This window comes from Tachyglossus aculeatus, chromosome 13 (assembly GCF_015852505.1).
Source record: "Tachyglossus aculeatus isolate mTacAcu1 chromosome 13, mTacAcu1.pri, whole genome shotgun sequence".
NCBI lineage: Eukaryota > Metazoa > Chordata > Mammalia > Monotremata > Tachyglossidae > Tachyglossus > Tachyglossus aculeatus.
In genome coordinates, this window is record NC_052078.1 from 10935656 (window position 1) to 10961212 (window position 25557).

At 47.2% G+C, this 25557-nt stretch overlaps 1 protein-coding gene across 1 annotated transcript in view; it reads right to left on the reverse strand.

The window, feature by feature from the left end:
• The window catches only part of ADARB2 (adenosine deaminase RNA specific B2 (inactive)), a 119594-nt gene that overhangs the window by 12814 nt on the left and 81223 nt on the right, over positions 1-25557 (reverse strand). Inside the window, exons 5-7 of the mRNA XM_038755785.1 lie at positions 22632-22783; positions 14304-14472; positions 2889-3070 (exon numbers count right to left, since the gene is read on the reverse strand). Coding sequence (XP_038611713.1) covers positions 2889-3070; positions 14304-14472; positions 22632-22783 — 503 coding nt within the window. The remainder of the gene's footprint in view (positions 1-2888; positions 3071-14303; positions 14473-22631; positions 22784-25557) is intronic.

Here is a 25557-nt window from a genome sequence, read left to right on the forward strand (position 1 = left end):
GGGAAGGTGTGGGGGCATTTTAGTAATGGACTATAGCAGCAATGGGGATTAATGATTAATTAATTTTTAGACTGTGAGCCCACTGTTGGGTAGGGACTGTCTCTATATGTTGCCAATTTGTACTTCCCAAGCTCTTAGTACAGTGCTCTGCACATAGTAAGCGCTCAATAAATACGATTGATGATGATGATGAGCACTTACACTGTACTGAGCCCCGGGCTGAATACAAAATAAACTCATCCGGGCACTTCACCCTTAAGTAGCTTCCTGGACTCCGAGGTTTCCTTTTCATTCGAAGGATACTGGGAAGAGACGGCCAAAGAATTCTTCCTTCCCCTGCTTCACAGTGGCCTTACTATCTATCTTCCAGGACAGTGAGGTATTTAGTATTCCATGGAATAATTTGCTCCTTCCTAGCAGGGAGCAGAAGAGGAGGGAAACTGAGGATCAGTAAGGCCTAGTGGAAAGAGCCCAGACCCGGGATGCTATTTGTCAGCTCTGCCACTTGCCTGCCGAGTGACCCTGGACAAGTCATTTAATAGTTTTGAGGGGTACTTGTTCAGTGCTTAATATGTGCCAAGCGCTGTACTAAGCTCCTTAAGGACCAGGAACGTGTTTACACAACTATTAGAGTGTATTCTCCCAAGCGCTCAGTACAGGGCTCTGCGCACAGTAAACGTTCAATAAATATGACTGAGATAATCAGGTTGGATCATCATCATCATCATCAATCGTATTTATTGAGCGCTTGCTGTGTGCAGAGCACTGTACTAAGCGCTGGGGAAGTACAAGTTGGCAACATATAGAGACAGTCCCTACCCAACAGTGGGCTCACAGTCTAAAAGGGGGAGACAGAGAACAAAACCAAACATACTAACAAAATAAAATGAATAGAATAGATATGTACATGGGGTACATATCCAGGTCCAGTCCCTGTCCCACGTGGCGCTCAAGGCCTAAGTAGGAGGGCGTAGGATTTAAACCCCATTTCACAGATGAGGAAACTGAGGCACAAAGACGTTAAGCGATTTGCCCAAGTTCACAAAACAGACAAGTGGCAGGGTCAGGATTAGAACCCACTTCCTCTGACTCCCAGGCTTGTGTTCTGTACAGCGGGCCATACTTCTTCTCTAACTTCTAGAGTTAACTCTAACAACTTCTCTGTGCCTAAGTTACCTCTTCTGCAAAATGGGGCGATAAAATACCTAGTCTCCCTCTCTTTTAGGGCATGATTCATGTAGACTACGTCTGAGTGTGTCTGTTTATTGTTTTGTACCCTCCCAAGCGCTTAGTACACTGCTCTGCACACAGTAAGCGCTCAATAAATACGGCTGAATGAGTGAATGAATCTGACATGTATCGACCCCAGCGTTTAGCGTAGTAAGTCCTTAACCGATACCAGTTATTACGACACTCTTTCCTTCCCCGCTCTTCCCCCTCACCTTTCATTCATTCATTCATTCATTCATTCAATCGTATTTATTGAGCGCTTACTGTGTGCAGAGCACTGTACTAAGCGCTTGGGAAGTACAAGTTGGCAACATATAGAGACGGTTCCTACCCAACAGTGGGCTCACGCTATGTGCAGAGCACTGTTCTAAGCGCTGGGGAGGATACAAGGTGATCAGGTTGTCCCATGTGGGGCTCACCATCTTAACCCCCATTTTACAGATGAGGTAACTGAGGCACAGAGAAATTAAGTGACTTGGCCGAAGTCACACAGCTGACAAGCGGCAGAGCCGGCCCTTGAACCCATGACCTCTGACGCCTTCTTGCAGAGAACCATTGATTTCCAGTAGACTTGCTCACCCCCATGCCTCAAAGAACTGCCTTCCTGAGGCTCACCGAGAAGGATAAGATTTTTAAATCCCTCTATGTGTGTGAAGCTCGCAATTTGAATATCTGCTAGATTGCTCTTTTGATATAAATGATCCCCCGTTGGAGAACATAACGAGCACCTGGAATTAATTATCTGCAAAACCAAGATGTTTCTGCCAACCTGGAAGAAATCTTGTCTTTCAAGTACTGTACCTGGGAACGGGTGCCAGATTCGAGCTGTGTTTCATTCATTCATTCATTCAGTCGTATTTATTGAGTGCTTACTATGTGCAGAGCACTGTACTAAGCGCTTGGGAAGTGCAAGTTTGGAACATACAGAGACGGTCCCTACCCAACAGCGGGCTCAAGACTAGTTTCAAATCACTTAAACCCACCATGCATCCACTGACTCTGCTGGCCAAAGAGAAGCAGCGTGGCTCAGTGGAAAGAGCGCGGGCTTGGGAGTTAGAGGTCATGGGTTCAAATCCCGGCTCCGCCAGCTGTCAGCTGTGTGACCTTGGGCAAGTCACTTAACTTCTCTGTGCCTCAGTTACCTCATCTGTAAAACGGGGATTAAGATTGGGAGCCCCACATGGGACAACTTGAACACCTTGTATCCTCCCCAGCGCTTAGAACAGTGCTTTGCACATAGTAAGCGCTTAACAAATACCAAAATCATTATTATTATTCAAAGAATCCCTACCTGTTTAGTCAATTCACGGTTGGAAGGAGTTAGAAACACCTCAGGTAGGGGGCTGATCGGTAGCACCACGGCCTAGTGGATAGAGCACGGGCCTGGGTTCCAATCCTGGCTTCGCCACTTGTCTGCTGTGTAACCTTGGGCAAGACACGGCTTCCTCAACTATAAAATGGGGATTCAATACCAGTTCTCCCTCCTACGTGACTGTGAACCCTATGTGGGTCAGGGGCCGTGTTCCCCTTGATTTAGAACAGCGTTTTGCACATACTAAGCGCTTAATAAATGCCATTATTATTATTATTATTTGCAAGTTCCCGATGACCGGCGGCCAAAGGGCCGTTTGCCTTCCAAGCGGACGGTGTTTTCTTACCGCTGAGGAGCGGCTGGTTGTGCCGGTAGGGAGCCGGCAGCCGGCCGACGTCTTCTATCCTCCGGCTCATCACCCTGGAGAGATGGCCGGTGTGATGCAGGCTGCCCACGACGATGCTGTGCAGGTAGACGGGTTCGATGAAGAGGCTGAGGAGCGCGCCCTGAAGCCCCAGGATGTTCCATCTGCAAAAGACAGGGGAGAAAGATGGAGAGGCCATGCCCCGCCTGGGACCCCACAGTCTGGGCCCCAGCTCTGCGGGCAAGAGCTCTGAGGCTAGTCATTCATTCACTTATTTATGAATTTACTCGTATTTATTGAGTGCTTACTGTGTGCAAAGCACTGTACTAAGCAATTGGGAGAGTACAATACAACAAGATCAGACACACTCCCTGCCCACAAGGAGCTTCCTGCCCCTAGATTCCAGAGGCGGCATACATCCCGTCACCCCGATGGAGACGGCCCTTCGCAGGCACTGCGGTTCTCAAGGGCTCCTTCGATCTATCAATCGATCAATCGTATTTATTGAGTGCTTACTGTGTGCAAAGCACTGTACTAAGCAATTGGGAGACTACAATACAACAAGATCAGACACACTCCCTGCCCACAAGGAGCTTCCTGCCCCTAGATTCCAGAGGCGGCATACATCCCGTCACCCCGATGGAGACGGCCCTTCGCAGGCACTGCGGTTCTCAAGGGCTCCTTCGATCAATCAATCGATCAATCGTATTTATTGAGCGCTTACGGTGTGCAGAGCACTGTACTAAGCGCTTGGGAAGTCCAAGTTGGCACCATAGAGAGACAGTCCCTACCCAACAGTGGGCTCACAGTCTAGAAGGGGGAGACAGAGAACAAAACCGAACATATTAACATCAATCGATCGATCAATGGATAATAATAATAATAATAATGATGGCATTTGTTAAGCGCCTACTACGTGCACTGTTCTAAGCGCTGATGGGTGGTATTTACCGAGCACCGCCTGGAAGTAAGAACTTGGGAGGTATAAGAGAAGACGACACGATTCCTGCCCATGAGGAGCTTGCAATCGTAGCTGGGGAGACAGACATCAAATAATTTAAGGTGGTGATAGCTTTTCTGCATTTTAATACACACGGGGGGGGGGGGGGGGGGGGCATTTTCTAGAAAATGAGCTGCCTGCAAGTCTGGATGCAAACTGTAAATCACTCCAGGGACAGATCACTGCATGAAGAGAAATAAAGATTTACTTTGGAGCTACGGTGATCGTAAAAACCAAGTTGAGCCTAGTTCATTTCCAGCTTAGGGAAACCTCTTTTCTCTCCCTCAAATGAGAATGATTAATTTATCAAAATTAAATGGCACTCAACAAGTGATGTCATTTTTAGACTGTGAGCCCACTACTGGGTAGGGACTGTCTCTATATGTTGCCAAATTGTACTTCCCAAGCGCTTAGTACAGTGCTCTGCACACAGTAAGCGCTCAAATACGATTGATGATGATGATGATTTCTGCTTGGGGATAGTTTTGACTTCAGAAGCAGCATGGTGAAGTGGAAAGCATGGGCCTGGTTCTGCCATTTGTCTGCTGTGTGACCTTGGACCAGTCCCTTCACTTCGCTGTGCCTCAGTTCCCTCATCTGCAAAATGGGGATTCAGTGCCCTCCCACTTAGACAACGAGCTCCTTGTGGGACCTGATGATTTTGTATCTACCCCAGTGCTTGGCACACAGTAAGCACTTAACAAACGCCGCGTTTATTATTATTGTTATTACTATGACTATTATTAAGGTTAAAAGAGAACTGCTTGAGCATGTCCTTTGCCTTCAAACAATGAAGGGAGGATGATTTTGCTTCTCAAAACCATTTTAGATAGTTCCCTTTCCCTATGAGCAAGGAAAGGTGAGAGGCTTCTCACTAGAAGGCAGTTATTCAGAGGTTGCCATACTGAGTATTGTGTTTAGCGCGCAACCTCCGTCAGTAGCCAGCATTATGGAGCTAATTTCTTACACCATTGTTCTCTTCATTAATTAACATTCCTCCACCGTTAGTGCCATTATTGTGGTGCCTCCGTGCTGTACATCTCTTTTCATGATTAATAAGGAGTCATTATCTTTCCCTTTCCGGAAGCAGTCAATTAACACGGGATACTTTCCATTAATTACTGAATGTTTAAAGCCAGCCCGCCGTACCTGAAGAGCAATCTGTTCCAGGAACCTGTGACACCAATTGCTTTACAAAGTTCTCTTGAAATTTTAGTCCAAAAACACAAGCAAATTAGCTGGCGATATTAATCTGCCTCAGAAGCAATGCTGTGAATGAGAAGCATCTTTTAATCTCATGCAAGAAAAGGCAGCCATCTGGCCGCCGAGGGTTTCTGAGAGAGACTCCGCCGTTTTCCCTCCGTAAATGCAGGTCATTAAAGTAATGTGTTCATCTACATAAAACTCAAATGGAATATAAAAGGTAATATTTATATACAAACAATTTAGTCCCACAATTTAAGCAGTCATTGGTTTTATGAAACATTTACTTTAGTCTATCAGATCCGCATAACTTCGTTTGGGGGGGGAAAAAATAATAGCGGTCAGACCAAGTCAGACCATATCTCCCTCCATCAGGGAATGCAACGGCTGCCTCTTGGAATAACCCTCTCTTACCGTAATGCAAGATTAGGAAAGCAAGGTTCAGAGAGAGGGAAAAGAAAAGCTCGCTGGCAACATCACGCCTTAGGCCGGATTTGTGAGGATCTGATATTTCCACCCAGGAGTTTATCAGCACGGACATTTTGAGTTTGGCCTTTCGGTCTGTGATTTCCCCTGCCAAGCGTGCCGACCCTGAGGCCGCAAGGTTGGGGAATAATTGGCTTTTGGCCCAATTTGGGAAGATTTGACTGTTACTCTATAGGCATCCCCCTGTCTGGCCTTTGAGCCTCTGATTTTTCTGTAGACTTTTTTTAGCGCTACTACCACCGAAATTGGATAGAGAATCTGGGCATCAGTAGCTTTCACAACACTTTGTTGGGGGGCGGGGGGGTTGGAGGACAAGGGGGCTTCCCTGATAAAATTATCATTGTTCGATGAAGTAGCTTTCGTTTTTTTCTGAAGGCACGGAAAAAATGGCAGATATCGGGAATGACCCGTGTCCTTCCCAGTGACTACGGCAAAACGTCGTAGGGGGCTTGCTTATTTAGCGTCCCCTCTGGATTACGGGCAGGGGACGTGGCTGCCAACTCTGTTATATTGTACTCTCCCGAGCGCTTAGTACAGTGCTCTGCACACAGTAAGCACTCAATAATCGACTGATACTTCACTACCCCTTCTGTTATTTTGATCACGCAAATGGCTCTGCCTCTAGTCAGGCAGATGAAACTAGGGGGTCAGCTACGTTGAAGCTCTCTGGCCGATTCAGTAAAATTACAGATGTTCGAAATAATGTCTTGGAATTTGGATGGAAGCAAAAAATCTTCAGCCTCCACCGGAAGCGAGGAAATGATCACATTTCCTTCGGCTCCAGGGGAACTCTTCATCCCCTGTAACTTTCCCCAAGTCTGAGCCGCGGGCTCAGGCGTCACTCTGCTGTCTTTCGGATCGCGTCAGTGCGACTTGTCTAGCTGGAAAGTGAAAAAAAAAAATTGCTTGTTCATTTTTGGAGGATTCTAGCTGTGCCAGATTTTCCAAAGAGGTTTCCTCAAGAAATATAACTTCTATATTTGTCCTCTTCTTAATAACCTTTACAATAAAAAGAAAATCAACCTTCTGCTTGCTTCATTATAAGATTTTAAACATTCGGCTAAGAGGATCAATAAAACCAAATGTCTTGCGCGTAAACCGGAGAGTTTTCGGGGCTCTGGACTGAATGGAAAACTACCTCACCCTTTGTTCAAACAGCTGATATTACTGCAGTGTTTACGGAGGAAAAAAAAATCCCACGGCCAGTTTTCAATATAGATAATCCCTGAATAAATACAGTTTTGTCTATTTGTCAATCACCGAAATGCCACAGATGAGTGGGGAAGAGATCGTGAGACAGGCTGCCTGTCTCTCGGCAGAGGATGCAATCTCCTGGCTCCGGATAAAGCCCTGCCGTGGAAGAACAACGGAAACAATTACAAGATCACTCCGGGGATAGGCCCCGGCCAGTCCCGCTGGAAATGGGGAATGTCTCAGATGAGATCCAAGGTTGGGATGGAGGAACGGGGGGGAGCGGAGGAGGAGGGGGAAGAAGCTGGAAGGAAGAAGAACCATGGCCTCAGGCTGTGAAGGAAGCAGGAGGCTGCTAGGGGCAGCTGAACCACCCGGAGCCTCTCCCACCCCTGGACACGACCCAGGAATAGGATCAGCGGATAACGGGAAGTGAGCTCACTGGGTTCCGCCATCCCGCCACAGTAGCAGGGAACGCAGATTCCCGCCTGAGAGGCCTTCGCCATCAGCCGATACTTGAACGAACGTGACGGTCCCGCGTTACGGACTCCGAGATCCTGCCCGATGCTCGGATTCCCGTGGATCGGCTCTCTGCGGGGAACTGTCCCGGTGCCTCCGTTATCGTGGGGAGGGAAAAACACAGTGAACTTTAGCTGTCACCGCAGGAGGGTACATTCCTAGGCGACGTGGGAGGGAGGACCCACTCTGCCTTGAGAAGCAGCGTGGCTCGGTGGAGAAGAGCCTGGGCTTTGGAGTCAGAGGTCATGGGTTCAAACCCCGGCTCTGCCAATTGTCAGCTGTGTGACTTTGGGCAAGTCACAACTTCTCTGTGCCTCAGTTACCTCATCTTTAAAATGGAGATTGAAACTGTGAGCCCCACATGGGACAACCTGATCACCTTGTAACCTCCCCAGCGCTTAGAACAGTGCTTTGCACATAGTAAAGCGCTTAATAAATGCCATTATTATTATTATAGCTCTGCAGAGCTCCTCAGCTCCAGCCTCTAGGGACAACACCTTCAAATGGCAATTGCTTCTCACCTCTCACCTCCAGAGAAAACGACTTTTTAAACGAGATGGAATGATACACATCTCTTTTCCTATTATACCTGAAACAGTCAGAAAGAACGTCAAGGTACCGTTCTGAGGGGTCGGGGGGAGAAAGCCAAAATTCACTCAGGGTTCGATACGGAGCATCGAATCTGCGCAATCAGTCGGAGGAAATCAGTCTTCCTGTCTGAAGCTGAAGTTTCGCTAGGGATCAGCCACCGCTTTATTCTCCAGAGAGCACCTGTAGTTTTTACAGTTCGTTTTTGAAGAGGAAAATTTTAATCTGCTCATTTCAAGACACATTTTGATCAATAATCAGTCCGAGGTGCTTAAAATTAGAAACCATAGCTAAAAGGACATTAGTTCCAGGTGATTTAGATTTTTTAAAAGTCCCTTGACTTCAAATTTCAGAGAAAAAGATGACTTCGGTTTCATGAGGTTTCAGGAATGGCATTGGTAGAGGACGGGGCCGAACCGTTCCAAAATGGGGGGTTGAGCCAGCCATCTAGCCCTTCTCACTGAGGCAATGACAACCTCAGTTTCCCCATCAACATCCAGTTGCCAGAAGGGATTCTCGAGCCTTTATTTATACAGACTGTGAGCCCCGGGTGCGGCACAGACCGTGACCAATCTAAGAGAATTGCCTCTACCCTAGCGCTTAGTACAACGATTACCTCGTAGGAGGCACTTAACAAATACCACAACCATTATATAGCACCATCGGTCTCTGCTATGGATTGAGGCCGTCTACAGTCATTGTGGCATTACGGAGTCTCCGGGCAGCACCACCAAGGAACCCTCCGACGTTTCTATTTTTACAAAACTAGAAAGTGTAAATACGCTGACTTTTTCAAGATGGAAGAAGACAGGGTGGCACCCGAGTGGAGGCTGTACCAGGTAAAATATGGGGCCCCTTTCTGACAGTTCAGAAAGTAGTAATTCGTGTTCTTTAAAAGCAGTGTTGCTGTTTTTTAAGGAACGGCAGAGGCAAAAATTGGGGAAAAAATTATTTTATGAAATCCAATTTCACACAAAAAAATAAAAGAGGGGAGACCCCCAATTTGGGAGTTCTGGGTGGTCTGCACCCCCTTTATCCTCTCACCCATATACGACGGAGGGACTAGAGGCTGGAGCGGGTAGGGAGATTTACCCGTCTTGAATGTGGACAAAGTTAAGTCCTGCTAGCTTTCCGAGGAGCCGCACTAACATTTTAAGTCAAAAACGGCCTGAGAATAAATGACCCAGTGTATGTATGGAAAATGCAAATGATATACAAATTATGTGCAAATACTCTTGAGTCCCACCAAGGGTTTTATAGATTTCCCTGTGCTCCTTGGGTGAGAAGATCCTAGTGGAAGCAAATGGCTCTAAGAGGCAGAATTTTGGAATAGAGGGAAAGTCAGCTAAAGGGATGGGGTAATTTTCTAGAAGCCAGATACATCTGAGAAGATGGAAATTCAAATTTTGGTTTGACATATGGCAACATTTTTCTTTACCTTTGGACAATAAAGAGATTCTTTCTTTAGCCTAACATGGACAAACGCACAGGGTGAAGCGCGTGTAGAAGCGGCACGGCTCAGTGGAAAGAGCCCGGGCTTTGGAGTCAGAGGTCATGGGTTCAAATCCCGGCTCCGCCAACTGTCAGCTGTGTGACTTTGGGCAAGTCACTTGACTTCTCTGCGCCTCAGTCACCTCATCTGTAAAATGGGGATTAAGACTGTGAGCGCCCCCTTGTAACCTCCCTAGCGCTTAGAACGGTGCTTTGCACATAGTAAGCGCTTAATAAATGCCATTATTATGATTATTATTATGTGTTTACAACCTAGGCCGGGCTGTGCAGTGCCATAACCCAGCAGACAGTTGCCGTGGTAGCCGCCGCCGTTTTTTGCCACCCACATTAGCCAACTATTTTTCAGGATTCCCACTGACCCTACCTACATCCCGGCACGGCCTAACAGGCATTCTCCGACTTGCAGGGCTGCGACAAGCCTCCCGATCAGTCAATCAAAGGTATGTACTGTGTGCTGATTATGTTGCCGACTTGTACCTCCCAAGCGCTTAGCACAGTGCTCTGCACACAGTAAGCGCTCAACAAAGACGACTGAATGAATGCTTACTGTTTTGGAGAGCACAATCCAGCAGAGATGGCAGAATCGTTCCCTGCCCGCAACGAGTTTAGGATCTAGAGGGGGAAAGAGTTCCCCAAGCTGTGTACTTTCCACTGGCTCAAGTGGCTCCATGGTCTCCTCGTCAGGAGGAAAGCATTCTGTTTAGGGGTATGATGAGGGATGGCGCTGAGCACTAATTGCTATTTTCTGGGCACTGTAACAAATATGTACAAACATCTATACATCTATACAGGTGCTGTGGGGAAGGGAAGGAGGTAAGATGGGGGGGATGGAGAGGGGGACGAGGGGGAGAGGAAGGAAGGGGCTCAGTCTGGGAAGGCCTCACATGGGGCTCACAGTCTAAGTAGAAAGGACAACAGGTATCGAATCCGCATTTTCTAGATGAGGAAACGGAGGCCCAAAGAAGTTAACCGGCCTATCCAAGGTCACACAGCATACAAGAGTTGGAGCCGGTATTAGACCCCAGGTTCCCTGACTCCTAGGCTGGTGCCCTTCCCATTAGGCAAGGCCACTCCTCCGGTATTGCTGCAACTTTGTCTTCTAGCTGTCAGAGTCCACCGCAAGTGCCCTGGTCTGCTGAGATTTGTGCTCGTGCTGACTGAAAAGTGCTTAACGCGGTCAAAAGGACAATATTTTCCTTACTTGGACTAAGGGGCCAAGGGGAGAACAGAGCTGAACGATAATCCCTGGGAGAAACTCTGAAGCAAATGCAGAAGAGGAACTGTTTCTTCTGTCAGAAAGACATTCTTCCCCACACTGACCCCCACCCTCCCCACCCAAACTTCCCTCCGAACTCTGATGGTGGATCCTTATAAAGAGACATGGGACAGTTTGGGATGGGCTTATTGTTCAATCAGATTTAGCACTGTCCCTTTACCACGATTTTCCTGCCAGTTAGCAATTGAGACAATGGGAACTGAAGAGAAAATCTGTGCTCTGGGAGACTGAGAAATAATAATGATAAAAAAAAAAATGATTTGGAAACCCTATCTGGAGGCTGAAATGGTTCCCTTTCTGGCTGACACAGGAAGAGTTTAAAAAAATACTTTTTCAGGTACTGTCAAAGGTTTAAACTGTACTTATGGTTTCCTTAAAATACCTTACTGCAGAATATATTTCCAAAACATCCTTTTATGCCTTAAAACTCTATAAATTGTTCTTCATGATGCTCTGTTCCCTGAAGAATACCTACCATTGTCCTATTTATAGGATTATCCAGCGCTTAGAACAGTGCTTCACACATAGTAAGCACTTAACAAATGCCATTATTATTTCTATTATTATTTAGCTATTATTGATTTTGGAACTGTAAACTTTAGCTTTTGATCTGAGAGAAGCAGCACGGCTCAGTGGCGAGAGCCCGGGCTTGGGAGTCAGAGGTCATGGGTTCGAATCCCGCCTCTGCCACATGTCTGCTGTGTGACCTTGGGCAACTCACTTAACTTCTCTGAGCCTCAGTGACCTCCTCTGTAAAATGGGGATTAAGATTGTGAGCCCCACGTGGGACAACCTGATCACCTTGTATTCCCCCAGCGCTTAGAACAGTGCTTTGCACATAGTAAGCGCTTAACAAATGCCATCATTATTATTATTATTACCTGTATTTTAACTGTGGCCTAGATAGTACTTTTGGAGTTTAGACAGTATGCAAGGTACCTGGTAGACAAGAATAACAGTTCATTTTTTCTGTAATTTTTTATGGTATTTGTTAAGCGCTTAGTATGTGCCAGGCACTGTTCTAAACACCAGGCTAGATACAAAGTAATTACGTTGGACACAATCCATGTCCCACATGGTGCTCACCATCTAAATCCCCATTTTTGCAGGTGAAGGAACTGAGGCCAGAGAAGTGAAGTGACTTGCCCACTTGTCATGTTTGGGAACTTTCCCTGAATAGTTGTGATGCAGACCTAGAGTTTCATTAGACAAGTAGATTTCAAAGAAAAGAAAAGAAAAGAAAAGCCGGCTTTGGAGAGACTACATTACTATTGACATACACATCAACCACAAATAAAATGCTGGTTTTGCTGCTTATAATTTACTGTCTATTGATGTTCAACACCACAGGGACCACAGCATTTTCCATTCTGAAGCTCTAACTTGTTTCATTTTTCTAGGGAGCCAAAGACTTGATTTAGTAACCCGGTCACACTGGGGAGCAGTGAGGGCGTTGTGGTTAAACAGAAAATAGTTTTGGTTTCTGCTGTCGTCCCTTAATGGAATAAATGAAAATATTTCAAGGGACACAGCGGTTCTCCCGACTGCAAAGGAAAGGGATTCGTTTCCCCCTCCTCACATTAGATAGGGACAGAAGCCGTCGGATCCGTTGTCGTGGGATCTGCACGCTGGCTCTTTCTTGGACTGGGATGAAACCCATATAGGAAAGGTCACAGCAGCCCTTTCCCACTGGTCACTAGCCACCTTCCCAAAGAGGTCTGGAGCTGCGCTTCTCATGGGTGAGATGGTCACCCCAAAGTAGACCTTTCCCCCTCCCAGATGGATAAAATGGAGGCCGAGGGATGAGGCGTCCACTCTCCTTCCATACGGGTACAAAATGGAAAAGGAAAGGAGGAGCGCTCTCCCCTGAGGCAGCTAAGCTGCAGCCGAGAGCGTCCCCCTCTCCATCCCCCGCATCTTATCTCCTTCCCTTCCCCACAGCACCTGTATATATGTATATATGTTTGTACATATTTATTACTCTATTTATTTATTTTACTTGTACATATCTATTCTATTTATTTTATTCCGTTAGTATGTTTGGTTTTGTTCTCTGTCTCCCCCTTTTAGACTGTGAGCCCACTGTTGGGTAGGGACTGCCTCTATATGTTGCCAATTTGTACTTCCCAAGCGCTTAGTACAGTGCTCTGCACATAGTAAGCGCTCCATAAATACGACTGATGATGATGAAGAAATCAGATCTGCGTGAATGAAATCCGCCTGCTGGCAAGTCTAAATTGGATGGGAATAGATTTGATTTGACTGATTAGAGAAGCAGCATGGCTCAGTGGCAGTCAGAGGCCATGGGTTGTCATCCCAGCTCGGCCACTTGTCAGCTGTGTGACTCTGAGCAAGTCACTTCACTTCTCTGGGCCTCAGTTCCCTCATCCGCAAAATGGGGATTAAGACTGTGAGCCCCATGTGGGACAACCTTGATTACCCTGTATCCGCCCCAGTGCTTAGAACAGTGCTTGGCACATAGTAAGCGCTTAACAAATACCAACATTATTATTATTATTAGTGGAATGGTAAGTGCTCTCCACAGCACTGGCCCTTGCTCAGCTGCTCCTGTTGCAGAGTCAGCACTCAATAAATACCGTGATTGATTGACGGACCGAAGCTCGCTAAGTGCGGCAAGAGCTGGTGAAAACTTTAGGCCAACGTTTTTCTGGCCTGTTGGGGGGTCAATCAATCAGTGGTATCTACTGTGAGACTGTGACTGTGACACAGTCTGTGAGCCCATTATTGGGTAGGGACTGTCTCTATATGTTGCCAACGTGTACTTCCCAAGCGCTTAGTACAGTGCTCTGCACACAGTAAGCTCTCAATAAATACGATTGATGATGATGATGATACGTTGCCAACTTGTACTTCCCAAGCACTTAGTACAGTGCTCTGCACACAATAAGCGCTCAATAAATACGATTGATGATGATGATGATATGTTGCCAACTTGTACTTCCCAAGCGCTTAGTACAGTGCTCTGCACACAGTAAGCGCTCAATAAATATGATTGATGATGATACGTTGCCAACTTGTACTTCCCAAGCGCTTAGTACAGTGCTCTGCACACAGTAAGCGCTCAATAAACACGATTGATTGATTGATCTACTGAGTGCCTGCCAAGTACAGAGCATTGTACTAATGCTTGGGAGAGCTCAGTACAACAGAGTTCATCATCAATCGTATTTATTGAGCGCTTACTGTGTGCAGAGCACTGTACTGAGCGCTTGGGAAGTACAAGTTGGCAACATATAGAGACAGTCCCTTCCCAACAGTGGGCTCACAGTCTGAAATGGGCTCACAGCTCTAGTCAACATAGAGTTGGTCAACATGATCCCTGCCCACAAGGAGCTTAAAATCTAGAGGGCTGTAGCACTTCCCACAAACGTAACTCAATAAATAGCGTTACTGCTGGGACTGTAAGTGCTCAAAGGACAGTGATGGTGGTGACGATTTGGCCGATACGGTCTAACCTGCCGGGCCTCCGTCAGACTTGGTCATTCCCAGGATTTGCAGCTTTTCCTCGGGTGGATTCTGCGCCAAGGATACCCCCAGGGCCCGCCAGCCGCCCGAGGACGCGGCAGGTGAGCGGAGCAGACGGCCCCAACGCGGCTCTTACCTGGCGATCTTGTCCGTGCAGGACATGGTGACGAGCTGCTCCCCCAGCAGCACGCCGTCCCACGTCTGAACCGCGCTGTGGCTCCGGACGGGGATGGTCCCTTCGCCTGACTCGATCTTGGTCCGCAGGTGTCCCCGGAATTTCCTCACCACGTGCTTGCTGCTGTTTACTGGGGTGGGGGGCAAGAAGCAGCCGGGTGAATACCGGGAATCGCGCCGCGTCAGCGGCAGCCGGGGCGCCCGATCCCAAAAGCAACATCCAGGATGGCCAGAGAGGTCCTGTCGTTTGTGATAGGCGGTGACAGGCGAAGCGCTTAGTACAGCGCTTTTAGACTGTGAGCCCACTGTTGGGTAGGGACTGTCTCTATATGTTGCCAACTTGTACTTCCCAAGCGCTTAGTCCAGTGCTCTGCACACAGTAAGCGCTCAATAAATATGATTGATTGATTGATTGAGCCCACTGTTGGGTAGGGACTGTATATGTTGCCAACTTGTACTTCCCAAGCGCTTAGTCCGGTGCTCTGCACACAGTAAGCGCTCAATAAATATGATTGATTGATTGATCCCACTGTTGGGTAGGGACTGTATATGTTGCCAACTTATACTTCCCAAGCGCTTAGTCCAGTGCTCTGCACACGGTAAGCGCTCAATACGATTGATTGATTGACTGATTACAGTGCACTACATGCAGTAAGCACTCAGGTATCATCGATGGACTGACTGATGTTGTGGGGGATTGGCCACTGGGACATTCCAGCGCTCAGCACAGTGTTCAACAATATATATTATATATATTATTATTATTATTATATAATTATTATCCAAAACCCCTAGGAGCCTTTAAAAACTAGACGACACTTACCAACCTCACGCCCTGGCCGCGCTACAATGTAGGAGTGGCTCTTTTGCGATAATCGTACAGGAAGTTTTAAGTCGTGCTCGGCTTTATGTTCTTTCCTCCCCCTTCGCCCTCCCTGTTCACACTCCGGTACCACGTACAATCTAGACCAACTGAGCCCCAGTTCCTCTCTGCAAATGTGGAGGGGGAGGACAAATCATTTTAGGATCCCGGAGGCTGCTCCCTGCGGAGGAGGTGGGATGCCACGGCATCCCTGACCTCACCTTGGGATGTGCTTTGGCTGGGAATGTGGGGAAGTGGAAAGGGTCCCCGCCCCTCCCGCCCCCCGCATTTTGACAGCTGAGATTTTATTTGTTTTCAAAAATCTTAAAGCCTTTTTTTTTTTGTTTTCAGGTACTAGAGAGGGACTTTATGGTCTTTAATTTATTTTGTGCAGGACTTAGGTAGAAGCTAGATCTTTTGGAACCCAAATGTAGTGTCAGAAAAGCTGTGAGTTGGAATGAGAAGCAGGACTGAGCAGACTCTTATGTGATCGTGAAGTCTAAGGAAATTTCACTCCAAGAAGAGCAGGCAAAAATACTGTAGTTTTTCAACAAGGCCACGCATTAGTTTCCATTTCACATGTCTGAGAAGCAGCATGGCTTAGTGAAAGACCATGGGCCTGGGAAGTCAGAGGACCTGGGTTCAATTCCAGCTCTATTTGTCTGCTGTGGGGCCTTGAGTAAGTCACTTACCTTCTCTGTGCCTCAGTTCCCTCACTTGCAAAATGGGGATTCAATCCCTGTTCTCCTTCCTACTTAGTCCGTTGGCCCCACGTGAGACCTGATTGTCTTGTATTTACCCCCGTGCTTGCCACACAATAAGCACTTAAATACCATTATTATCATTATCTCTATTTCTGCTGTGACCTCTTGCCTGGTGGGGGTTTTGTGCATTGCCAGTGTGAAATCCACCTGAGGGGCAGGATGTGCCCACAGTGAGAAAATAAATCCACAATGTTACTACTACTACTGCTAATAATAGCAACAATAAAATAAATAAATAAATAAATAAAATAAAATAAAAATAAAATACCAGCGTTTAGAACAGTGCTCTGCACATAGTAAACAATAAATGCCATCATCATCAGTTACCTCATCTGCAAAATGGGGATTAAGACTGTGAGCCCCACGTGGGGCAACCTGATCACTTTGTAACCTCCCCAGTGCTTAGAACAGTGCTTTGCACATAGTAAGTGCTTAATAAATGCCATCCTCATCAATAAAATGTGGTATTTGTTAAGCACCCCTTGAAGCTCCAAAGAGGTAAGTTCAAGACAAAGGAGACGGTTCTTCACTTAGCGGACAGTAAGCCTCTGGAATTCATTACCACAGGAAGATAAGCAGGCAGAAGATATCAACTGGTTCAATAAGAGATTTGATAACTTCATGGAAGCTTATTAATGGCAGGGAACGTATCTGTTAATTCCGTTGCATTGAACTCTCCCAGAGCGCTTAGAACAGTTCTCTGCACGGCCTGAGCTATTGATTGATTGGCAGAGAATGTGTCTGTTTAATCTTATATTGTAATGATGATGATGGCGGCATTTATTAAGCGCTTACTATGTGCAAAGCACTGTTCTAAACACTGGGGAGGTTACAAGGTGATCAGGTTGTCCCACGGGGGGCTCACAGTCTTCATCCCCATTTTACAGATGAGGTCACTGAGGCCCAGAGAAGTGAAGTGACTTGCCCAAAGTCACACAGCTGACATTTGGCGGAGCTGGGATTTGAACCCCTGACCTCTGACTCCAAAGCCCGGGCTCTTTCCACTGAGCCACGCTGCTTCTCCAATAATAATGATGGCATTTTTTAAGCGCTTACTATGTGCAAAGCACTGTTCTAAGCACTGGGGAGGTTACAAGGTGATCAGGTTGTCCCACGGGGGGCTCACAGTCTTCATCCCCATTTTACAGATGAGGTAACTGAGGCCCAGGGAAGTGAAGTGACTTGCCCAAAGTCACACAGCTGACAATTGGCGGAGCCGGGATTTGAACCCGTGACCTCGGACTCCAAAGCCCGGGCTCTTTCCACTGAGCCATCCGACCTTATTGTACTCTCCTGAGCGCTTAGTACGGTGCCCTGTACACAGTAAGCGCTCAAAAAATATGACAATGAATACATCGACTGAGCTAGGTCTATAATAAGCTATTAGAGGAAAGAAGGTGAGTGGGGGAAAATGAGGAATGATAAATGGCTCAAGGGCCCTACGCGATACAGCTAGGAGGGGGCATTTTAGGGTGAGGAGAAGGGTGTTGAAAAATGCATCCTAGCCATCATCATCATCAATCGTATTTATTGAGCGCTTACTGTGTGCAGAGCACTGTACTAAGCGCTTGAGGGAGGGCGGGCAGGAGGGCAAGCCGCCTCAGACACTGGTCTGAACGGCTCATCGGTCTGAGCCAGTAGGGCGTTCCTCGACATTTTATGTACGCTCCCGACGTTTCACGTTCCTTGCGTGTGATTTTCAGCAACCGGAGAAGCAGGGCAGCAATAATAATAATTATTACAATTATGGCATTTGTTAAGCGCTTAATTAACTACGTGCCAGGCACTGTACTAAGCGCTGGGGTGGATATAAGCAAATCGGGTTGGACACAGTCCCCGCCCCACGTGGGGCTCCCAGTCTCAACACCCATTTTATAGATGAGGACTCTGAGGCCCAGAGAAGTGAAGTGACTTGCCCAAGGCCACCCAGCAGACAAGTGGCGGAGTCGGGATTAGAACCCATGACCTCCTGACGCCCAGGCTCTATCCACGACGCCATGCTGCTTCTCTATAGCGGTGGGGAGCATTTGGAAATACAAAGTCGGGAAAGAAGGACTAGGGTCATGTGGTGCAGGCTTCACGGGAGGAGGGTCCCGCATTTGGGGGGGTCCCACCACCCTGCTGCCAGTTCCACCAGTTGGATGCGGCGGGGACTTCCAATTTAGGAACGCTGGAGAGGCTGGAAAATCTCCATATCCATCCACTCTGTTGTACTGTCCTCTCCCAAGTGCTGAGTACGGTAAGCAGCGTGCCTCAGTGGAAAGAGCCCGGGCTTTGGAGTCACGGGTCATGGGTTCAAATCCCACTCCGCCAATTGTCAGCTGTGTGACTTTGGGCAAGTCACTTCACTCCTCTGGGCCTCAGTTCCCTCATCTGTAAAACGGGGATTAAGACTGTGAGCCCCCCGTGGGACAACCTGATCACCCTGTAACCTCCCCAGCGCTTAGAACGGTGCTTTGCACATAGTACACACTTAATAAATGCCATTATTATTATTATCATTATTATTATTACTGTGCCCATAGTGAGAGCTCAAAAGATGCTGCTGATTAATTAATTCAGTTCATGAGTCTTGGCTACCCCTGGTCCACATCCACGTTCCAGATCCTCCAACAGAGCCCCAGAGCTACATCCAAGCGACTAGTACAGTGCTCTGCACATAGGAAGCGCTCAATAAATACGATTGATGATGATGATGATGATGATGACTACCTTAAGGAGATCCAACACCATCACCCTGAAGAGTCAGTCAATTTGCACCAAAGGATATTTTCTGAGTGCTGAACGGGCCACAGGTTTGGTGACCATAAACACAGTTGGTTCCTCCTCTTCTCTGGAAAAATCTCCCAATTTTGACCAAAAAAACAGCTTTCCCAAGCTCCTCCCTACAGTCACTGCAAGAGCTAATCGTACATCAAGCTGACACTACATCCTCTTGATGTGCGTGGAAGCACCAGACCAGATTTGCATTATAACCTTGCGCCCCGCAATTAACTTCAAGTTTTCTGTCTTTCTCGAAGAACCACATCCACATCCATGTTCCAGATCCTCCAACAGAGCCCCAGAGCTACATCCAAGCGACTAGTACAGTGCTCTGCACATAGTAAGCGCTCAATAAATACGATTGATGATGATGATGATGATGATGACTACCTTAAGGAGATCCAACACCATCACCCTGAAAAGTCTGTCAATTTGCACCAAAGGATATTTTCTGAGTGCTGAACGGGCCACAGGTTTGGTGACCATAAACACAGTTGGTTCCTCCTCTTCTCTGGAAAAATCTCCCAATTTTGACCAAAAAAACAGCTTTCCCAAGCTCCTCCCTACAGTCACTGCAAGAGCTAATCGTACATCAAGCTGACACTACATCCTCTTGATGTGCGCGGAAGCACCAGACCAGATTTGCATTATAACCTTGCGCCCCGCAATTAACTTCAAGTTTTCTGTCTTTCTCGAAGAACCACATCCACATCCATGTTCCAGATCCTCCAACAGAGCCCCAGAGCTACATCCAAGCGACTAGTACAGTGCTCTGCACATAGTAAGCGCTCAATAAATACGATTGATGATGATGATGATGATGATGACTACCTTAAGGAGATCCAACACCATCACCCTGAAAAGTCTGTCAATTTGCACCAAAGGATATTTTCTGAGTGCTGAACGGGCCACAGGTTTGGTGACCATAAACACAGTTGGTTCCTCCTCTTCTCTGGAAAAATCTCCCAATTTTGACCAAAAAAACAGCTTTCCCAAGCTCCTCCCTACAGTCACTGCAAGAGCTAATCGTACATCAAGCTGACACTACATCCTCTTGATGTGCGCGGAAGCACCAGACCAGATTTGCATTATAACCTTGCGCCCCGCAATTAACTTCAAGTTTTCTGTCTTTCTCGAAGAACCACATCCACATCCATGTTCCAGATCCTCCAACAGAGCCCCAGAGCTACATCCAAGCGACTAGTACAGTGCTCTGCACATAGTAAGCGCTCAATAAATACGATTGATGACGATGATGATGATGACTACCTTAAGGAGATCCAACACCATCACCCTGAAGAGTCAGTCAATTTGCACCAAAGGATATTTTCTGAGTGCTGAACGGGCCACAGGTTTGGTGAGCATAAACACAGTTGGTTCCTCCTCTTCTCTGGAAATATCTCCCAATTTTGACCAAAAAAAAGTTTTCCCAAGCTCTTCCCTACAGTCACTGCAAGAGCTAATCGTACATCAAGCTGACATTACATCCTCTTGATGTGCGCGGAAGCACCAGACCAGATTTGCATTATAAACTTGCGCCCCGCAATTAACTTCAAGTTTTCTGTCTTTCTGGAAGAACCACGCAGAGCTCTCTCCCGGAGCATTTGTTGGTGGATCTTGAAGTCGCAAGCTGCAGACTCTCCAGCTTCTCCCCTGTTTGCTCTGATCAAAGCCCCTGTGACTCTGAGTACTTCTGATCCCCCCAGTCCCTGTCCCCCGTGGCTTAGCTAATTGCAGGAGTCGTGGGAAGTTGAAGATGCCACTTCAGCCACAGCAAAATGTCAATCCAACCAGGAATTAAAGGGGACTGATTTTAAATCACTTGGAGTGGCTCTGTCAGGTGCCCAAGACTAGAGGGGGCCCCGACTATTAAAGGCCTGCGTGTTGAAAACCCGCAAACACCCAGAATCCGATGAAGGCTTTGGAGCGGTGACTGAACGATCGAACTTTCTGCAGAGGCTTTGAGGTGAAATTCCTTACCTTTGGGGTCTAGGAGTGGGAGAGGAAGGTGGGGAGGGGTTGAAAGTGGCTTTGGTGAAAGCCAGGGCTTATTTTTTATTTACGGGGGAAATAGACGGCTATTAAAGAGGACCACAGGAGTAAAAATCAAGTCCAAAGCCCACCTGTGGATTTTTTTTTTTTTTAAGTGGTTCTGGAGGGTAGGTTAGAGAGTGGGGATGAAGGAGGTGGGAGAGAGAGGGAAAGAGAACAGGGAGAGACAGATGAAGGAGGTGGGAGAGAGAGGGAACGAGAACAGGGAGAGACAGAAAAAGGATGAAAGGAGGCGGAGAAGAAGGGGGAGACGGGATGGGGAGAAAGACATGATGAGAGAAAGAAGCAGCGTGGCCTAATGGAAAGAGAATGGGTCTGAAAGTTAGAGAACCTGAGTTCTAATCCCATTGGTCCTTCCACTTGCGTACTGTGTGACCTAGGGCAAGTCACTAGACTTCTCTGTGCCTCAACAGAATCCCATATAGAAAACCAGATGCCAACTGCCCACAGCCCTTGCCCTACGATACCTCTGCCACAAGGGTAAAATAAAAATGATGGCCCCTTTTAGACTGTGAGCCCACTGTTGGGTAGGGACTGTCTCTATATGTTGCCAATTTGTACTTCCCAAGCGCTTAGTACAGTGCTCTGCACACAGTAAGCGCTCAATAAATACGATTGATTGATTGATTAAGTGCTTACTATGTGCAAAGCCCTGTTCTAAGCGTTGGGGAGGTTGCAAGGTGATCAGGTTGTCAATCAATCAATCGTATTTATTGAGCGCTTACTGTGTGCAGAGCACTGTACTAAGCGCTTGGGAAGTACAAGTTGGCAACATATAGAGATGGTCCCTATCCAACCGTGGGCTCACAGTCTAGAAGGGGGGAGACAGAGAACAAAACAAAACATATTAACAGAATAAAATAAATAGAATAAATATGTACAAGTAAAATAAATAAATACAGTAATAAATATGTACAAACATATATACAGGTGCTGTGGGGAAGGGAAGGAGGTAAGGCGGGGGGGATGGAGAGGGGGAGAGGAAGGAGGGGGCTCAGTCTGGGAAGGCCTCCGAGACTGAGGCCTTTTAGACTGAGGAGTTTGAGACTGTGATCCCCTAGTGGGGGAGGGACTGTGTCTGATTTGATCAATCAATCAATCGTATTTATTGAGCGCTTACTGTGTGCAGAGCACTGTACTAAGCGCTTGGGAAGTACTAGTTGGCAACATATAGAGACAGTCCCTACCCAACAGTGGGCTCGCAGTCTAGAAGATTGGTTTCAATTTGACTGGTTTGTACCTACCACAGTGCTTGACACTTAGCACTGACCAAATATCCCAGTTATGATTATTGTTGTTATTATTGCAGAACCACCGTCAGAATTTACCAGTGGCCCATTCTTGGTGCCGTGGGCACCGGGAGCTGAAGACCTTGAGCAGAGCTGTGCCCGCTGTTAACCAGGCTATGGTGGGTAAAGGGGACAGATACACGGGCATCCAACCACACAAAGTCCACAGGCCCCAAAAACCCAAATGGGTGACGGTTGTGACACCGAGAGACAGAGAGAAACAGCATGGCCTATTGGAAAGAGCACAGGCCTGGGAGTAAGACCTGGGTTCTAATCTTGGCTCCGCCGCTTGTCTGCTGTGTGACCTTGGGCAAGTCGCTTCACAGCTCTTAAAACAGTGCTTGGCACATAGTAAACGCTTAACAGATACCATCATTATTATAATTACCATTCCCAGTGCCTCAGTTACCTCATCTAAAAAATGGGGATTACGACTGTGAGCCTCTTGTGGGACATGCACTGTGTCCAACCTGATTAGCTCGAATCTACCCAGTGCTTAGTACAGTGCCTGGCACATAGCAAGCGCTTAGCAAATACCATTCAAAAAAAGTGTCGCTTACAGTCGGTGGTGATTTCGTAGGGAGAGTTGAGGCGTGCATCTCCGCAGGGAGAAGTGCTCACGTACAGATGGAACAGAACATTCTCCTTCAGCCTGAAGCCTCCCTCTTTTAATCGCATGAAGATGGATCGTTCCCAGTCCTCTCGTCGTTTGCTGCCATCAGAAAGAGATTCCAGGTCATTTATTACGCTCCAAATCAGAAACATATTTACCTCAGGATCGCTTTGCCTTTTCCTTCTAAACGTTTCCGCCCCCAGCCCTTGGTGCCGCGTTCTTCCTGCTTGGGATAAACCCTGTGAAATATTATATAGCGAGGCGTGTGAAACGCCACATGACAACCGGAAACAGCAAAGTCCATTCTATCTCCTCTGCCTTCCCCCTAAGGCAGAGGGGCTTTCATAGGACCCGTCCTGCCAAAGGTTTATTCTCCCTTCGATGGGCTCTCTCCATCTCCGAGTTTGCCAACGGTTCACCATCACGGTGCCCAGGTAAGACGCTCGCTCCGAAGACCCTCAGTAGGAAATACACCTTCTCGTTGGGGAGAGAGACTGAACTGAGGAGGCCAGGATTAAAAGGCTTAATGACTCGGAAGAAATCGGGCCTCTTATCTAAATAAAGGGTTCCCCCTTTTCTCCTCTGCCAACCACGACTCAAGGAATCTGCTCAAGGAAACTTCGGTCTCTGATGGGCAGAAAGTCCAGCCTGGGAAAAGCGGCTCCTCCTTTTGGGAGCCACTTCAGCGGCTGCGGGAGGACAGAATAGGCCAGGATTACAGCTTCGGAGCGAGGCCCATTCACCTGGCTCAGGCGGGGGATGCTTTTCCTCCTCATGAGTATTCATTCATTCATTCAATCGTATTTATTGAGCGCTTACTGTGTGCAGAGCACTGTACTATGTGCTTGGGAAGTACAAGTTGGCAACATATAGAGACGGTCCCTAGCCAACAGCGGGCTCCCAGTCTAGGAGGGGGAGACAGACAACAAAATAAAAACATATTAACAAAATAAAATAAATAGAATAAATATGTATAAATAAATAGAGTAATAAATACGTACAAACATATATACATATATACAGGTGGTGTGGGGAGGGGAGGCAGAGGTGGGGAAAGGCAGGGGTGGTCTGACCACGAGGGAGACCACTGAGCTGAATGCACTTCTGTGTTGGGCAGTGCCGAGACGGGAATCCTCTGCAGGCTGGATGCCTGATCTACTGGAGAAGCAGTGAAAAGAGCCCGGGCTTTGGGGTCAGAAGTCATGGGTTCAAATCCCGGCTCCGCCACTTTTTTTTTTTTTAATGGCATTTATTAAGCGCTTACTATGTGCACAGCACTGTTCTAAGCGCTGGGGAGGTTACAAGGTGATCAGGTTGTCCCACGGGGGGCTCACAGTCTTAATCCCCATTTTACAGATGAGGGAACTGAGGCTCAGAGAAGTGAAGTGACTTGCCCAAGGTCACACAGCAGACATGTGGCGGAGCCGGGATTCGAACCCATGACCTCTGACTCCAAAGCCCAGGGCTCTTTCCACTGAGCCACGCTGCTTCACTTGTCAGCTGTGTGACTTTGGGCAAGTCACTTCACTTCTCCGGGCCTCGGTTCCCTCATCTGTAAAATGGGGATGAAGACTCTGAGCCCCCCGTGGGACAACCTGATCACCTTGTAACCTCCCCAGGGCTTAGAACAGTGCTTTGCACATAGTAAGCGCTTAATAAATGCTATTATTACTATTATTATTACTGGAAAGAGGCTGGGCATCAGGCGACCGGGCCTTTAATACTGGCTCCGCCACCTGCCTGCTGCAAGAGTTTGGGCAAGTTTCTTAACTTCTCTATGCCTCAGGTTCCTCACCTGCAAAATGAGGAATAAATACCCGGTCTCCCTCCATCATCATCATCATCATCAATCGTATTTATTGAGCGCATACTATGTGCAGAGCACTGTACTAAGTGCTTGCGAAGTACAAATTGGCAACATATAGAGACAGTCCCTACACAACAGTGGGCTCACAGTCTAAAAGGGGGAGACAGAGAACAAAACCAAACATACTAACAAAATAAAATAAATAGAATAGATATGTACAAATAAAATAGAGTAATAAATATGTACAAACATATATACATATATACAGGTGCTGTGGGGAAGGGAAGGAGGTAAGATGGGGGGATGGAGAGGGGGACGGAGGGGGAGAGGAAGGAAGGGGCTCAGTCTGGGAAGGCCTCCTGGAGGAGGTGAGCTTTCAGCAGGGCCTTGAAGGGAGGAAGAGAGCTAGCTTGGCGGATGGGCAGAGGGAGGGCATTCCAGGCCCGGGGGAGGACGTGCTCATCATAGACTGTGCTCCCCATAGGGGACAGGGATTGTGTCCAACCTGATTATTTTGCATCTACCGTAACACTTAGCACAGTGCTTGGGCACAGACTCGGCGTTTAACAAATATCACTGTTATTGTTATTATCATTATCATCCTTATGAGCCCTGGAGCTGAGAGGAATGATAATTAGTTGGCCTCTTCCCAGCAGCTGCGATGTCCCATGAGCCAGCGCAGCTTGGCACCAAAGCAGGGCCACGTGAGACTTGACCAGGGAGAAGGTAACGTTGATCCAAAAAACATAATAGTGCAACTGAACACACGCTCAACCTCGATCGATGCAATTATATCTTTCAGAGAGAGTAACAGCCCGTGCATCCGGAGAGACACCGGTGCCGTTTCGTAACAGGGGGCCAGCTCTGGGATTCATACTATATGTTATAATATAATATTATATATATGATATTATATATCATACTATATGTTGCCAATTTGTACTTCCCAAGCGCTTAGTACAGTGCTCTGCACATAGTAAGCGCTCAATAAATACGATTGATGATGATGATATTGGAGGGTGAGAGAAATACTGATTTCAGAGCAATCCAAACCAAAGGAATTCCA